The 18,723-nt window shown below is 43.2% G+C and overlaps 1 protein-coding gene across 2 annotated transcripts in view; it reads right to left on the bottom strand.

The window, feature by feature from the left end:
• Nucleotides 1-5,033: 5,033 nt before the first annotated feature.
• galnt7 (UDP-N-acetyl-alpha-D-galactosamine: polypeptide N-acetylgalactosaminyltransferase 7) overlaps nucleotides 5,034-18,723 on the bottom strand; it is a 148,724-nt gene continuing 135,034 nt past the window's right edge. For both annotated transcript variants that reach the window (XM_060842873.1, XM_060842864.1), the window contains exons 10-12: nucleotides 18,028-18,126; nucleotides 11,105-11,233; nucleotides 5,034-6,770 (exon numbers count right to left, since the gene is read on the bottom strand). In XM_060842873.1, coding sequence (XP_060698856.1) covers nucleotides 6,633-6,770; nucleotides 11,105-11,233; nucleotides 18,028-18,126 — 366 coding nt within the window. In that variant the 3' untranslated portion in view covers nucleotides 5,034-6,632. The remainder of the gene's footprint in view (nucleotides 6,771-11,104; nucleotides 11,234-18,027; nucleotides 18,127-18,723) is intronic.

The following is an 18,723-nucleotide window of genomic DNA, read 5'->3' as shown; positions in this document are numbered from 1 at the left end:
GGATCTGGGACAGTTTTCTCCGCCTCTCTCTCTCGCCTTCTGAACACCTTTGAGGATGAAGAACCTCTTGATGTTCCCTTTTACTGTTTCCCACCAGTCTGCTGGGGACTTAAAGAGGGGCTTTATGGTTCTCCAACCTGCGTAGTCCCTCTTGAGCTCCTCAATGTTTCCCACGGTCAACAGCTTTGTGTTCAGCTTCCACGTTTCCTTACCCGCCCGCTGCTCATCCTGTAGGTGACAGTCGGCCAACAGGAGGCAGTGGTCAGAGAAGAACACCGGCTTGACGTCGGTGGATCTGACCGAGAGCGTTCAGGATACAAACAGGTAATCTATCCTTGAGCAGATAGACCCGTCTGCCCGTGACCAGGTGTATCTATGCTGCGCTCCGTCTGCAGGGGTGCTGACGTGCAGCTTGACATCTTTTACCATGTCCATCAGGGCTCTAGAGGTGGCGTCCAGTTTACTGTCCCCCCGCCGGATCGTCCATCTGCAATGATACAGTTGAAGTCTCCAGTCAGAATGACCGGCCTGGATGTAACCAGCAACAGTGGAAGCTGCTGCAGGACGGCCAACCTTTCACTCTTACCCACTAGGGCGTACACATTAATCAGTCTCAGGGGAGCATTCCTGTACATGATGTCAGCGACGAGGAGGCGCCCGCCCACCACCTCCTTAACCTCGGAGATGGTGAAGTTGCTTCCTCGCAACAGGATACCCAGGCCGGAGGCGCGGCTATCGTTTCCTCCCCACCAAATTGTCGGCCTATGGATCCACAAACTCGACCATCTCCTGTTGCTGCTGAGGTGCGGTATCCCACACTCCTGCAGAAACAGGACGGCGGCTTTAACGCTGGCCAGGAAGGCCATCGTAGAAACACATCACGTAGCCGATTTGATGCTATGCGCATTGATGCTGGCAATTTTCAACCCCATTTTAACAGTTTACGAGGTTAACAATGTCCATTTGCTGCTGGTCCTGCCCCTCTGGGGTAGCTGTGCGCATCCCCGTGGTGACGGCAAACTGCTGGACCTTCCCAGGGCTGAGGTAGCTGTCCGGCTCCACGCTGGAGCCATTTCCCCACTCTGGTGTCTTCGGGTTGGGCCCAGGGTCCGCACTGTCCAGTTCTCCATCTGACAGCGGGGCTGTCACAGGACCGCTGCTCCCAGTTACCTGGAGCTGTGGGCCGGTGGGTACCTCTTGGTTCTCACCGTGTGTGGGGGGGGAAGGCCGAAATACGCTATTAACTGCAAACAAAAACAAATTCCCCTCAGCATCCCCCACCCTATCCCACAAACCCCTGGTTTGCCAAAGATCTTAACTGAGAAGTGTTTGCTGGTGCTTTTGTGGGAAAACTATTCTCAATATATTTAAAGATTACAGTGGGTGCACAAAGCTCTTTGGTAAATTAAACCTTAATGTCATTGGTGTTCCAGATCCAATGGTTTACCACTAGATTTTGCAATGTGTAATGCAAATGATGCAACCATTGTGAAAACTGGACCCACGCCATTTGTACATGGTTTCACAATTTGCATACAGTACAATAGGTTTAAACCAGTCAAAACATATCTTCACTGCCACCCACATGCACTGGAGAACCTCTTGAATTGCATGCCTAATATCTGAATCATGAAGAACTGTTTGATAACATCTTTCACTCTACGAACTTAACTTCCATTACTTTATCATTGTAAACAGACAAGAAAGTGAAATAACCTTTTGGTTGGAGTTTCACTGAAAATGAAAACGTTTTGGCAAAGCTTTTCCTCTTGCGTTGATCAGAACCATCATGTCCATTTACCAAGACAAAAGGTAAACAATATTCAACTGTATGAGGAGAATGCTGACCTAGGGGCAATGCGACAATGACGACTGGCCTTTAACTGTCAAGTTTGCTTGAAAGTTTAAACCAGTCAGTTTAATCATATTGATGAAACCCTGAGGAAGAGGCACTGGACTAGAAACATTAACTTTGATTTCCCTCCACAGATGCTGCTGGACATGCTGAGGTTTTCTTTCATTATGTACGGTGAATACATATTCATTATATCTTACAAATTGTCCTGGAGGTGTAAACCAAAAACTTCAACAAAATAATTTTTTTTCCCCAGCAATACTAAATAATAGAATACCCTTCATTCCCTGATTAGTTAGTGAGGGACTATGGATGTAGGTTTGCTCACTGAGCTAAAAGTTTCATTTTCAGACATTTCATTATCTTAATAGGTAACATCTTCAGTGGACCTCAGGCAAAGCAATGCTGAAAATTCCTTTCTATTTATATGTTTGGGTTTGTGATGTCATTTCCTGTGAAGTCACTTCCTGTTCCTTTTCTCAGGGGGTGTTAAATGGGGTCTAACTTGAAGTGTTCGTTGATAGAGTTCCGATTGGAATGCCATGCTTCTAGAAATTCTTGTGCATGTCTCTGTTTCGCTTCTCTTAGGATGGATGTATTGTCCCAGTCGAAGTGGTGTCCTTACTCATCCATATGTGAGGATACTAGTGAGAGGGTCATAGCTTTTTGTGGCTAGTTGGTATTCAGAAAACTAGCCACCAGGATACTATACCACCACCTACAAATTCTCCTCTAAGCCACTCACTATCTTGATTTAGAAATATATTGCCTTTAATTCAGTGCTGTTCAGAAAATATCCTGAAATTCCTTCCTTAATGGCATTGTGGGTCTACCTACAGCATAAATTTTACCTGTTCAAGAAAGGCAGCCCACCATCATCTTCAAGGGCAGTTAGGGACAGGCAATAATGTTGGGGTGGCACAATGGCTAGTACTGTGGCCTCACAGCACCAGGGACCCGGGTTTGATTCCTGTCTCAGGCGACTGTCTATGCGGAGTTTGCACATCCTCTCTATGTGTGAGGGTTTTCTCTGGGTGCTCCAGTTTCCTTCCACAATCCAAAGATCTGCAGGTTAGGTGAATTGGCCAAACTAAATTGCCCATACTGTTAGGTGCATTAGTCATGGGTAAATATAGGGTTTGGGAATGACTCTGGGTGGGTTACTCTTCAGAGGGTTAGTGTGGACTTGTTGGGCCAAAGGGCCTGTTTCCAAACTATAGGGAATCTAATCTAAAAAAAATGCTGACTAGTCAGGGCACCCATGCCAGTGAGTGAATTATAAAAAGTTGCAGTGGAAGTATAATGAATTGTGCAGTGCTGACTTCAATGAGGCAAAAACAGAAGTAGAACGATAGCATGGAATAAGAGGTTAGCACAAAAATCTATAACAGAGATGTTTCAGGTACTGTCATAGTACACTCCTTCACATGAGGGAAGTAGAGCAAACAAATTCACAGCTCCATGGATGACAAAGGAGGTAGAAATTATACGAAAAGTATGCTTACAACAGGCATCAGGCAGCTTATACATTTGAGAACTAGAAAGAATACATTAAGGTTCAAAGAGGAGATAAGAAAGGAAAAAAAGAGAAGCAAAGAGAAATAATAAGAAAATACTGGCAGGCAGTATAAAGAGTTGTTCCAAAGTCTTCTACAGACATATAAATACTGACGGTATGTGAAAGAGTAGTGATGTTTCGAGAGCAAAAAAGGAGCTTTAAATGGAGTCAGAGGGTTTTGCTGAACTGTTAAATGGACACACTTCTATCTGTCTTTACTAAACAGGGAAATGCTGCCTCGGCCATATATCACATTTTTCCACAAAATTGCTCACAAATTGTTGGATAGACTATTTGCATTTAAAGTTGACAAGGCAGCTGGACATGCCAGAAAACCGGAGAACTACAAATATTACAGAATTACAGAAAGGTCTGAAGGGAGAACACTGTTGATGTGGTAAGTGGCCCTCATGGTAGGCCCGTCCAGAAGATTAAGATGCATGCCATTCATGATGACTTGGCTGCTTGGATTCAGAATTGGTTTGCCCATAGAAGGCAGAGGGTAGTGATGGAAAACTTTCAGGCTTCTAACCTAACACACCTTCATGTTAAACCTAATCCTTTTACATTATTCTTCAGCTGGACAAAGAAGAGCCACACTTTGTTTTTTTTAAAATTAGATTACTTAGTGTGGAAACAGGCCCTTTGGCCCAACAAGTCCACACCGACCCTCCGAACAGCAACCCACCCAGACCCATTCCCCTACATTTACCCCTTCACCTAACATTACAGACAATTTAGCATAGCCAATTCACCTAACCTGCATATCTTTGTGACTGTGGGAGGAAACTGGAGCACCCGGAGGAAACCAACGCAGACATGGGGAGAATGTGCAAACTCCACACAGAAAGTTGCCCGAGGCGGGAACTGAACCCAGCTCTCTGGCGCTGTGAGGCAGCAGTGCTAACCACTGAGCTACCGTGCCGCCCACCGCGCTACAACAGAAGGAAAAAGTGTAGCAACAACTTCAGGGGAGGTTGATACTGTGTTGCAGCAGGGAACAGAATCACAATGTCATATCAACATCTCTTTTTATATGACGGTTGAACAAAAACTAATTATATAGTCACACTCAGGTATGACACAGCAGCAGACCATTTAGTTCAATTCCTCTAAGTACCACATGAGCCTCTTCACACACCTCTTCATTTATTCATGCCAGCACAACCTCAAATATGACCTCTAGGCTCTTTTGCTCTCTTGGCTCTTGCCCAGGATGCACATGCTCCTGCAATAAGAAGCAATCAAATACGTTTTCTAAAACACATTATTAAAATGAAAACGCCTTCCATGCAGCACTTCCGCATTTTGAGCAATATTATAATTTAGCTGGGAAGTCTGTGATTCATTTGAAGAGAGCTTCTATCAACCAACAAAGTTTGATAACCACTCCTTTATTCCTTTATAGTTTTCACTTAAACCTAACCATGCTATTTATTTCTTTTTATCAACTGAGTTTCACATTCTAACTAGGCGCTGGGTAAGTTTCTTCTGAATTCCTTACTGGATTTACTAGGACTAACATATTTTGATCCTGGTACTGAAGTTTGGAAACAATTCAAGTAAGAGATGTTGATTACTGCTGACCAGTCGCATTCACAAAGTTTATTATGTTGTAGTGGATTTTTATTTGGCTTAGTGATAAGTCCAGAAAAAGTTTACAGCAGAATGAACTATGGTTTGATTTTCTGACCACCATACATTTTAATCCCAGTTTTTTTTCTCAATTAAACAGCCCTGCCTAATTATAGGTTTGTACAGAAATTGCTATTTTTGAGAATATTTACAATTTGCATAACCAAAGTGAAAAATCATCTTGCATAACAATGTAAAACATGAATTAAATACAAAGGATGTGTTTTGGCAGATTAATTTTGTACTTGTTACCCAATAGCACCACAGGAGTGAAGTACAGCATCTTCAAAGAATTTCAGGCCAATCCATTTTTCTGTGGTAGTGCTTAGGAAAAAATAAGTTATTTCTTTCTTGTGATGAGTTGCTGCAGCATTATACTAAAGAACTAAGTTAAATACCTTTATTTCTACCCACATTCAAGTATATTATAGAAAAATATATTTCAATACGGCACAGAGTTTATCAAGATTAGCTGATTTCCTCAAAGGTGTCAATATTTGCACGCGCAAAATCAGTTTGCAGAATCAGTGTGAAGGAAACCCGAACAACAATCCCAAGACGCTTAAAAATGCAGTCACTAATTTAGGAATTAAAACAAAGACTCAGCTTAAGAAAACATAAGTTCATTCAATAAAAATGGGAGCTAAAAGCAGTGTCTAGGCATCTTGGCTCCACTGTTAAACAACAGCAAAGCAAGAAATAAGCTGGAAACATGGGTTAGGCAAGATCACAGCAGAAATTTAAGTGGTTTTATGATCAATTTCAGACAAATGAAAACCAGAAGCACACATAGGACTCTCGAATCTATTTGACCAAGAAAGCCTGAAGAGCTTCAATAACAGTTTACAATCTAAGCAAGTGCCCATGGTCACCAAGATCTCTAATATTTCTGCATTGGCTCAAAAAAGAGGCATTTCTGGCACTCCAGACTAATTAATGATTTCCACAAAAATAACACTTTTATCTTTTAGCATCAGACATTGTTCAGCATTCGCCAAGATTGTGCTAAAATTTACAATAATCCCTCCCACTTAAAGAATGAAATGAGAGAGCCATTGGAACCTTGCTGAAATTCTCTTCAGAATATCTAAGATTCTTGCAGGAGGTGAATTAAACAGAATTAAAAACAATCTCGGGCTTTGTGCATCCCATTTCAACCAAACATACTGGAACATTCAGATCTCAATTTCCTGGGCTTGCTTTATTGGGGCAAAATAGATGACCCTGATCACAACGTACCCATTGAAACAAACTTATTGAGGAAAAGCCACCTTTGTTCATCGCCCTGAGTGTAATCCCAAAGAAAATAGGCCTGCACCTTCCTATGAAGATGCAACATGTCTCAAGATGACAGCAGAATAAGTTATAAACATCTAAGATTTTAAGGTAACAAAAAAGTGTCATTTTGTAATTACATGATATTGGCTATCATATTACATTATCACAGTTTATCTGGAACCTTCATTGAAAAGGGTGTCAAAAATATTTACAAACCGAGCTGTACATTTTTTTTGCAGCAATATACAGATAATTCTCCATCTTGTACATATATTTGACAAACTATGAGCAGCTGCCAGTATAGTTCTACACTGCGAGAAGGTTGTTCATCTCCCACTTTTGTGTGGCCTTCGCAGAGTCACAGTCAGAGATGAAAATCTTGTGATCAACTTCAGAGCGGTCCAAACACTTGCCCGTGGGAATGTGTGTGAATCTGTGCAAAGTCTGAAAAGAAAAAAGATGGTCAAGCCACTATCAATCACACAGTCAAGTTGATTAAACTAGGCTTTCACCTTAGAATTGGAATAAATAAAAACATCAACCAACTAGCCCCTCTCAAACAATTCCTCCTAATAAAAATTAAGACATTGGTTGCCTGTTCACTCTATGGTTATCCATGAAGTGGTGTGGGCTCAGAATAGTTGCCATCTTCATTCCTGCCACTTAAGGGCTGTTTTGTTTTACATTTAAGCAAGTCTGTTCATTGCTTTCAGGTATTTCTACTTTAACAGGCATGAATGTAAATGAAAGCTGGTCACTTTAATGAAGAGTTATACTGACCTAACTAATATTGGTATATTAGAAAAAAAATGATGAGAAAGATGCATAAAAATGACACTAGTGGGAGATGAGGCAGTGGGTAGTAATGATACAGTGGAGGTTTCATAATTATTCCCAGCCAAGATAAATGGGAGTGCCAGAATATCAGGGGTAAATGTCAAGAATAAAGCATTTTTCAACTACATTCAGCAAGACATGTTAAAGAGAAGGTGCAACAGAAGCGGAAAGGTAAGAAGGTGGATAAATCATCCTGACCAGATGGACTCCACTCCAGGGTTCTGAAGGAGATAGCTGAGCAGATTGTGGAGGCATTGGTGGTGATCTTTCACAAATCACTGGAGTCAGGGAGGGTACCAGAGTACTGGAAAATGGCTAATGTAATACCACCGTTTAAGAAGGGAGGGAGGCAGAAGACAGGAAATTATAGGTTGGTTTGCCTGACTGCTAGAATCTGTTATTAAGGCCGAGATTGTGGAGTACTTGAAAGGTGCATGGTCAAATAGGACGGAGTCAGCACAGCTTGTTGTGGGAGGTCATATCCAACAAATTTGTTAGAATTCTTTGACGAGGTAGTGAGTAAGTTAGACAAAGGAAAACCAGCAGATATGATCTATTTGGATTTCCAGAAGACCGTTCACAAGGTGCTGCACAAGACGCTGCTAAATAAGAGCCCATGGTGTGAAAAAGAAAGATACTGGCATGAATACAGGGTTGTGAGACAGTGAGGTCTGAAGATGCTGGAGATCAGAGTTGAGTGTGTTGCTGGAAAACACAGCAGGTCAGATAGCATCCGAGGAGGAGGATTTCCTGATGAAGGGCTCTAGCCCAAAATGTTGATTTTCCTGCTCCTCGGATGCTGCCTGATCTGCTATGCTTTTCCAGCAACACACTCTCAATATTGGATACAGGGTTGGCCGACTGGCAGAAGGCAGAGTGGGGATAAAGGAATGGCAGCTGGTGACTAGTGGAGCTTTGCAGGGGTTGGTGTTGAGACCACAACTATTCACATTAGACATTAATGATCTGGATGAATAAACTGAGGGCATTGTTGCTAAGGTTGCAGATGACACAAAGATAGGTAGAGAGACAAATGGTGTTGAGGAACTGGGAAGGTTGCAGAAGGGCTTGGATAAGCTGGGATAGTTGGCAAAGAAGTACCAGCCACAAAACAGCATGGAAAGTATGAGGTTACGGAGTTTGGTAGCATGAACAGAGGCTTAGACTATTTTCTAAATGAGGAGACGCTGCTAAATCTGAAGCACAAAGACTCTTAGGAGCCCTAATTCAGGCTTCTCTTAATGTTAACATGCAGGTTCAGTTAGGAAGACAAACTCAATGGTAGCATTCATTTCAAAAGTGTTAGGACACATGAGTAGAGAATGCGGAGGCTGTGTATAGCTCTGGTCAGATCACATTTGGAATATTGTGAGCAATTTGGGTCCCCTATCTAAGGAAGGTGCTGGCATTGGAGGTGGTCTAGAGGAGTTTACAAGAATGATCCCAGGGATGAAGGGTTGTTGTATGGTGAGCAGTTGAGGACTTTGGGTGTTTACTTGATGGAGTTTAAAAGGATGGGAAGGATGAAACCTCACAAACTTTCTCCCCGATCTGTTTCTTGAGTTTCCCCTTAAATGCACCTATGCTATTCACCTCAATTACTCCTTGTGGCAGCTATATATGTTTATTAAATTCACTAAGTGGGTTACGACATTTCATTTCAAAATGTAGTGAAAACTGCAGTAGCACAATGAAAATTTCATCATAATTTCTATATTCTGTTTATTCTCTAGGCAAAGAGGTTTCTACTGAATTCCCTGGATAGAGTGTTTGCTGAGAATTTTCTCCCCACTAACAGGAAAGACTAGGACCCGAGGGCACAGCCTCAGTGTGAAGGGACAACCCTTCGGAATTGAAGGGGAGGAGAAATTCTGTCAGCCAGAAGGTGGTAAATCTGTGGAACTCGTTACTTCAGAAGGCTGTGGAGGCCAAGTCACTGAGTGTATTTAAGACAGGGACAGATAGGTCCTCAATTGGTAAGATGATCAAGGACGACGGGGAGAAGAAAGGAAAATGGGGTTCTGAAACCTATCAGCCATGATTGAATGGCAGAGCAGGCTCGATGGACAGAGTGGCCTAATTCTGACCTTATATCTTATGGTCTTTCAACTTTTGGCCCCGAGGCACTTGTGATGCCAAGGCACACAAGGCTATCTAAATACTTCTTAAATGAAATGAGGGTTTCTGCTTGAACCATCCTGACAGGCAGTGAGATCCAGATTCCCACCATCCTCGGTGTAAAAACGTTTATCCTCATATCTCCTCTAAATTTTCTGCCTCTTACTTTAAATGTATGCCTCTGGTCACTGATCCATCCAGCAAGGGAAAGGTTTTCCTATGTACACCCTTTATAATTTTGGACATCTCAATCATGTCCCCTCAACCTCCTCTGCTGGAAAAACAACCCCAGTCTGTCCAATGTCTCTTCATAATTAAAACTCTCCAGCCCAGGCAATCGTTTGGCAAATTGCCTCGGCACACCCTCCAGTGATATCACATCCCTCTCATAATGTGGATTCCAGAACTGCACACAATACTGGAGCTGTGGCTTAAATCAATATTTTCAAAAAAGTGAAAATACTGCAGATGCTAGAAACCAAAAACAAAACAGAAATTGCTGGAAAATCTTCTCAGTTCTGGTACTATCTGTGGAAAGGGAACAGATTTAACGTTTTGGCTCCAGTGACCCTTCTTCTAAGTGGATATTCATGGAAATAATCATTATATTACACAGTTCCAGCACAACCTTCAAGCTCTTAAATTCCATGTTTGATCAATAAAAGCGACTTACAGAATTTTGGAAGATGGTAACCAATGGATCCCTTATTCCCACAGTCACCTTCCTTTTGTACCCTGTGATGCACTGCAGATTTATCAGCCTTCAGTTCCATTAATTTCTCTAGCTCTTTTTATCTTTACAGAAACTTATTCTCGACTGAATTCATTATAATTCACTCCTCAACGGAGGAGTAAATTACAAAGATGAACAACCTTCAGAGAAAATTCTGCCTCATATCCATCTCAAAATGGGAGACTCATTATTTTTAACATTCTCTTTTTCTAGAGGCCCTAAAGGGGAAACTTGTTTTCAACCTGTAACTGGTAAAACTCCTCAGAATCTTGAGTTGAAATAAGATCACCTTTCATTCTTCTAAATTCCAATGAGTATAGATCCAACCTTCTGAGCAGCTGCTTTACCACCGATGCTGCATAAAACGAACATATCACCTCACCACCAACAGGTGTAACACAGTCTTTTGTGATGAGATTTTCCATTGTGATAGTGCAGTGCATGACTTTTTAATGCATTTTGAAATTAAATGTTATCTATTTTCATATTAAAAACAGAACAGTACAAATTATAAAGGAAACTTACAGATAATCACAGGTTATAATTTGAAATACAATCAATATTAACGCAACAACATTAAGCTTGCAGTGTACAGAATTACATTGAATGTAACGCACAGGAAAAATTAACTGTTTAGCCCAAGTAATACAAGGAAGCATTTATGCTCCATATGAGCCACTTTCTATCCACTTTTCACCTCATGCTATCAGCATAACCGTTGATTGTTTTCTCCCTAATGTATTTCTCGAGTTTCCCCTTGAATACATCTATGCTATTCACCTCAATTACTCCTTGTGGCAGCTATATATGTTTATTAAACTCACTAAGTGGGTTATGACATTTCACTTCAAAATATAATGAAAACACCTATGCTGCAACAGCGCAATGGAAATTTCATCATTATTTCTATATACTGCTCATTCTCCTGAATTCCTTTTCAGATTTATAAAATTTATTATTTCTTAGTTCTGGTGTCCATACAATGAAAAATGTTCTCCACATTTATACTGTCAAATCCTTTCACAATTTTAAAGACAGTAATTAGATGACATCAATCTTCTCACTTGCAGAAACAGAAAAGAATCTTTACCTTAAAATATTGCCAGTCTTTATATACATTCATGTTACAATGTGTAATCATAACCTTTGAGCCATCAGGTCCTCTGGTCAAGCACTGGTCGTACTGCATCAATTGGTTGGCTTCATTGATTCGAAACAGCTGGAAAACAATGTTTACTTTGTGAAGCAGCAAGTTTTTGTTTCGTTTTCATTACTGTAACACCAGAACCAAAACAACTTTTTACCTACAAGAATGTTGCCTAGTTTCAAACATTTTAAAAACTTATAAAATCATATTCAAAAAGAGATTCTGAAAGGGTCAGATAAGCATACACACTGAAAATGCAAATCTATAGCAAAACAATTGTGTGACAACATTCTGAACAGGGCCCAAAGCAGCGCATAAAGGGGAAAACCACAATCCACATTATACAAGGTTCTAGTTTTCTGATTCATCTCTGTCCAGTTAGAGTCTAGGACTTCTAGCATTCTCCAGGTTATCTATTTCATAGGTGCTTTCTGATGCTCCTAACTGAAGATATAAACAACTAATTCTTGTTGCAGGTTGACAGTGATTTGATGGTGGACAGTGGTGAGAAGGGTGTACCTGTCAGCAGTTCTACCATCTTGGATTATAAACCAGAAACTTCTTTCTTTTGTTGTCATTCCACTCAAGTCATGGACAGGAATTCTAACAAAACTACTTCTTTTTACAGCATACAACACAGAGATTCACTTCAAAACAGTACTCAGACAGGAGCTACAACAAAGGAAAGGGTAATACCATAGGATGGGGTGCCGGAAGTGAATGGATGATGACGATGGTAACAAGTAGTACAGACATGAAAAGAAGGCCTAACTGGAAAATTAGCGAGGCAAGAAATTATCATTTGGCAATGAGAGAAGTGACAGCATCAAATCTTGAGCAGTACAGTAGTTAGTAAGGTTGGAGGGGTGAGTAGAATATCCCCAACTTGTACAGCATAAAAGAATATCAGATAATCAGGGGTAGGGTGGGAAAGTTGGGGGTGGGGGGGAATACGAACTGAAAGGATTGGAAGAGCACAGTATGTATCTACAAAAGGTTGGGCAGTTGCACTGGGTACAGTGTCTCTGTACATGAGAAAACAGTGTGAGTATGAGGGAATTACATAAATTTGCCAATGGCACACAAATATGGGATAAAGCTAAAATTGTTATAGAGACGTGACTTTAAATGCCTATTTTGTTTGTAGTGTCCTTGTTATTTATTATGTTGCTTTCTTCTGCCAGTAAACCTTAAGGAGAAAAATGTCACAATGAACCTTTCAGTTAATGGGAGAATGTTTCACAATTCAGGAGTTGGTGATTTCCATCTCTTTTGAAAAAAAAGAGAAGAAAAAGATGTGCGCTTTAAGTAGCTTATTAGAAATTCATTCACAGGATATGGATGTCGCCAGCAAGGCTTGCATTTATTGCCAACTCCTAATTGCCCAAGCAGCTTGCTCAGCTATTTCAGAGGACATCTAAGAGTTGGCAACATGTCTCTGGATTTTTTAAATTACATATATAGAATCCCTAGAGTGTAAAAACAGGCCCTTCAGCCCAACAAGTCCACATTGACCCTCTGAACAGTAACCCACCCAGAACCATTCCCCTACTCTATATTTACTCCTGACTAATGGTGTGCAGGGTGTTCTGAAGTCACATTGTGTGCAGGGTGTTCTAGCCAGGTGGATAAAGAACTGGTTGAGCAACAGGAGACAGACAGTAGTAGTTGAAGGGAGTTTCTCGAAATGGAGAAAGGTGACCAGTGGTGTTCGACAGGGGTCAGTATTGGGGCCGGTTTGTAATATCTAGAAGAGGGCACTGTTGGTATGATCAGCAAGTTTGCAGATGACACAAAGATTGGTGGAGTAGCAAAAAGCATAAGGGACTGTCAAAGAATACAGGAGGATATGGATAGACTGGAGAGTTGGGCGGAAAAGTGGCAGTTGGCTTTCAATTCAGACAAATTTTAGTGATGCATTTAGGCAAGTCTAATTCTAGAGCGAATTATACAATGAACGGAAGAGCCTTGGGAAAAGTTGATGGGCAGAGAGATCTGGGAGTGCAAGTCCATTGTACCCTGAAGGTTGTTGCACAGGTGAATAGAGTGGTCAAGAAGGCATATGGTATGTTTGCCTTCATTGGACGGGGTATTGAGTATAAGAGCTGGCAGATCATGTTAAAATTGTACAAGACATTGGTTCGGCCACATTCAGAATACTGTGTACAGTTCTGGTCGCCACATTACCAAAAGGATGTGGACACTTTGGAGTGGGTACAGAGAAGGTTTACGAGGATGTTGCCTGGTATGGAAGGTGCTAGCTATGAAGAGAGGTTGAGTAGGTTAGGTTTATTTTCATTAGAAAAAAGGAAATTCGAGGGGGGTCCTGACTGAGGTTTACAAAATCATGAAGGGTATAGACAGGGTGGATAGAGACAAGCTTTTTCCCAGGGTGAAGGATTCAATAACGAGAGGTCATGCTTTCAAGGTGAGAGGTGGAAAGTTTAAGGGGGATACACGTGGCAAGTATTTCACACAGAGGGTGGTGGACGATTGGAACGCCAGCAGAGGTGGTAGAGGCAGGCACGGTAGATTCATTTAAGATGCGTCTGGACAGATGCATGAGTAGGTGGGGAGCTGAGAAATGCAAATGCTTAGGAATTGACCGACAGGTTTAGACAGTACATTTGGATTGGCTCAGGCTTGGAGGGCCGAAGGGCCTGTTCCTGGGCTCTAAGTTTTCTTTGTTCTAATGCAACTAACCTACCTATCGGCAATACTTCCCTGAACACTATCGGCAATTTAGCATGGCCAATTCACTTAAGCTGCACATCTTTGGACTGTGAGAGGAAACTGGAGCACCTGGAGGAAACCCACGCAGACAATGTGCAAACCCCACACAGTCAGTCACCCAAGGGTGGAAATGAACCCAGGTCCCTGGAACTGTGAGGCACTGTTAACCACTGAGCCACTATAGCAAAACAATTGTGTGACAACATTCTGAACAGGGCCCAAAGCAGCGCATAAAGGGGAAAACCACAATCCACATTATACAAGGTTCTAGTTTTCTGATTCATCTCTGTCCTCCCACCACCAAACCATCATCTCCCAGACCATCCAGGACCTCATCACCTCAGGGGATCTCCCATCCACCGCCTCCAACCTCATAGTCCCACAACCCCGCACCGCCCGTTTCTACCTCCTGCCCAAAATCCACAAACCTGCCTGCCCCGGCCGACCCATTGTCTCAGCCTGCTCCTGCCCCACCGAACTCATCTCCCAATACCTCGACACGGTCCTGTCCCCTTTAGTCCAAGAACTCCCCACTTACGTTCGGGACACCACCCACGCCCTCCACCTCCTCCAGGATTTTCGCTTCCCCGGTCCCCAACGCCTTATTTTCACTATGGACATCCAGTCCCTGTACACCTCCATCCCCCATCACGAAGGACTCAAAGCCCTCCGCTTCTTCCTTTCCCGCCGCACTAACCAGTACCCTTCCACTGACACCCTCCTTCGACTGACTGAACTGGTCCTCACCCTGAATAACTTCTCTTTTCAATCCTCCCACTTCCTCCAAACTAAAGGAGTTGCCATGGGCACCCGCATGGGCCCCAGCTATGCCTGCCTCTTCGTAGGATATGTGGAACAGTCCATCTTCCGCAACTACACTGGCACCACCCCCCACCTTTTCCTCCGCTACATCGATGACTGTATCGGCGCTGCCTCGTGCTCCCACGAGGAGGTTGAACAGTTCATCAACTTTACTAACACCTTCCATCCCGACCTGAAATTCACCTGGACTGTCTCAGACTCCTCCCTCCCCTTCCTAGACCTTTCCATTTCTATCTCGGGCGACCGACTCAACACAGACATCTATTATAAACCGACTGACTCCCACAGCTACCTGGACTACACCTCCTCCCACCCTGCCCCCTGTAAAAACGCCATCCCATATTCCCAATTCCTTCGTCTCCGCCGCATCTGCTCCCAGGAGGACCAATTCCAACACCACACAACCCAGATGGCCTCCTTCTTCAAGGACCGCAGATTCCCCCCAGACGTGATCGACGATGCCCTCCACCGCATCTCCTCCACTTCCCGCTCCTCCGCCCTTGAGCCCCGCTCCTCCAACCGCCACCAAGACAGAACCCCACTGGTTCTCACCTACCACCCCACCAACCTGCGCATACAACGTATTATCCGCCGCCATTTCCGCCACCTCCAAACGGACCCCACCACCAAGGATATATTTCCCTCCCCTCCCCTATCAGCGTTCCGCAAGGACCACTCCCTTCGTGACTCCCTTGTCAGATCCACACCCCCCACCAACCCAACCTCCACCCCCGGCACCTTCCCCTGCAACCGCAGGAAATGTAAAACTTGCGCCCACACCTCCACACTCACTTCCCTCCAAGGCCCCAAGGGATCCTTCCATATCCGCCACAAGTTCACCTGTACCTCCACACACATCATCTATTGCATCCGCTGCACCCGATGTGGCCTCCTCTATATTGGTGAGACAGGCCGCTTACTTGCGGAACGCTTCAGAGAACACCTCTGGGCCGCCCGAACCAACCAACCCAATCACCCCGTGGCTCAACACTTTAACTCCCCCTCCCACTCCCACTCCACCGAGGACATGCAGGTCCTTGGACTCCTCCACCGGCAGAACACAACTACACGACGGCTGGAGGAGGAGCGCCTCATCTTCCGCCTGGGAACCCTCCAACCACAAGGTATGAATTCAGATTTCTCCAGCTTCCTCATTTCCCCTCCCCCCACCTTGTCTCAGTCGGTTCCCTCAACTCAGCACCGCCCTCCTAACCTGCAATCCTCTTCCTGACCTCTCCGCCCCCACCCCACTCCGGCCTATCACCCTCACCTTGACCTCCTTCCACCTATCCCACCTCCATCGCCCCTCCCCCTAGTCCCTCCTCCCTACCTTTTATCTCAGCCGGCTTGGCTCTCTCTCTCTTATTCCTGATGAAGGGCTTATGCTCGAAACGTCGAATTCTCTATTCCTGAGATGCTGCCTAACCTGCTGTGCTTTGACCAGCAACACATTTGCAGCTGTGATCTCCAGCATCTGCAGACCTCATTTTTTACTTACAGTTAGAGTCTATGCCTTCTAGCATTCTCCAGGTTATCTATTTCATAGGTGCTTTCTGATGCTCCTAACTGAAGATATAAACAACTAATTCTTGTTGCAGGTTGACAGTGATTTGATGGTGGACAGTGGTGTCCCTGTCTCAATTCAGTCAGACTGGGTAGGGGTAGCATAATTCCTCCCATAAAAAGGACAATGGCGAACCAGTTGAATTTAGAACGATGTAACGATTAAGAACAAAACAAAGAACAAAGAACATTTACAGCCCAGGAACAGGCCCTTTGGCCCTCCAAGCCTGTGCCGATCCAAAAATCACCCAATTCCTAAGTATCTGTATCCCTCTGCTCCCCACTTACTCATGCATCTGTCCAGACGCACCTTAAATGAATCTACATTGCCTACCTCTACTTCCTCTGCTGGCAACATGTTCTAGGCACCCACCACTTTCTGCGTGCATCCCCCTTAAACGTCCTCTTGTTACTGAATCCCTCACTCTCAGAAAAAGCTTATCTCTATCCATCCTATCTTTACCCTTCATGATTTTGTAGACCTCAATCAGGTTCCTCTTCAATCCCCTTTTTTCTAAAGAAAACAATCCTAGCCTATTCAACCTCTCTTCATAGCTAGCACCTTCCATACCAGGCAACATCCTTGTAAACCTTTTCTGCACCTTCTCCAAAACATTCACATCCTTCTGGTAATGTGGCGACCAGAACTGTACACAGTATTCTGAATGCAGCCAAACCGAAGTCTTGTACAATTTTAACATGAACTGTCAGCTCTTATTCTCAATACCCTGTCCGATGAAGGCAAGCATAACATATGACTTCTTGACCACTTTAGCCACCGGTGCAGCCATCTTCAGGGTACAATGGACCTGGACTCCCAGATCTCTCTGCTCATCAATTTTTCCCAAGGCTCTTCCATTTATAGTACAGTTCACTCTAGAATTAGACCTTCCAAAATGCATCACCCCACATTTGCCTGGATTGAACTCCATCTGCCACCTTTCCGCCCAACTCTCCAGTCTCTCTATATTTTCCTGTATTCTTTGACAGTCCCCTATGCTTTCTGCTACTCCACCAATCTTCGTTCATCTGCAAACTTACTGATCAGATCACCAATGCCCTCTTCCAGATCATTTATGTCTATCACAAACAGCAGTGGCCCCAGCACTGATCCCTGTGGAACACCACTGGTTACCTTTCTTCATTTGAAGAACTCCCTTCAACTACTACTCTCCGTCTCCTGTTACTCAACCAGTTCTTTATCCACCTAGCTAGAACACCCTGTTTAGTGGGCATATTACTGTTACTGGCTTTATTATTCGATATTTATTGATGAAAACCCCACTGACAGATTCGAATTTGTGCCTGCAGATCATTAATAAAAAGGTACTGGATCACCAGTACATACCATGTACATACCATCCCATGACAAAAACAAAATGCTGGAGAAATTCAGCAGGTTTGACAGCATACACAGAGAATAAGAGGGTTAACGTTTCAAGTCCAGTGACTCTGTGTTAGAAAGGGTCATTACATTATCCTACCATTCGAACAAAGTCTTACTGACTAATATGCCCCTGCATTTAATTAACCCTAAACTCTGAAAATCATCTTCTTCATTAACAAGTGTTTCTCATGTATTCATTCAACAATTTGGCTCACTAAATTTCAAGCAAAGGCAAATATCAAAGTTACCATCTCTGACTTGTTTTACACTAAATTTATAGGTATTTTGCTTTGTAATGTATAAATCAATTGTTACTTGAAACTCATACTCTTATTTGTCATTTTGAAGTTGGCATAATTACCTGATTCCCTCCCATTCTGTGGCAAGGTCCCAGCTCGACAAACCCACCATTGGTATGGCCCATGCTGTCAATGCAATAATCGGATTCATATCCTCTGATCTGAAGGGAAAACGTGCAAGGTTCATAAACTAGGTACTCAAGTGCATGCAATTATGGAACTCTCTAGAATTATTACCTTGTATTATGTAAGGTAGTTGGAGTAGGACAACAGGTAAAATGCCCAAAACTACACTTCAGGATGCTTGCAAGAAGGTGTAATATGAAGGGTAGAGACATTGATTATCAAACCTGGGAGCCATGAGCTGACGATGGAGGAAAATGATGACACTGCCTATGGTTCACCACCATGACGACCAGTGACTACAGCAGCTTGGCAACAGAGAAGAAAAAAACCATAAAAAGGAGCAGAATAAGGCCATTCAGCCCAATGAGTCTGCTTTGCCATTCAATCAGGCTGATGTATTTCTCAATCACATTCTCATGTCTTCTCCCCATGACCCTTGATTGCCTTACTAATCAAGAACTTATCTAACTCTGTCTTAAATACAGGAACAAAAATAATCCACAACAACACTTGATATATTTTCTCTCATGTGGCAGAATGTGCCTGTCAACATGCCGAACATATTCCCAAATTAAACTAGTTTTATCTGCCTGCTCCTGGCCCATATCCCTTCCAACCTTTCATATTCATGT

This window comes from Hemiscyllium ocellatum, chromosome 2, assembly GCF_020745735.1.
Source record: "Hemiscyllium ocellatum isolate sHemOce1 chromosome 2, sHemOce1.pat.X.cur, whole genome shotgun sequence".
Lineage (NCBI taxonomy): Eukaryota > Metazoa > Chordata > Chondrichthyes > Orectolobiformes > Hemiscylliidae > Hemiscyllium > Hemiscyllium ocellatum.
The sequence above is the reverse complement of the archived record's forward strand: the minus strand, read 5'-3'. Positions and strand labels throughout refer to the sequence as shown.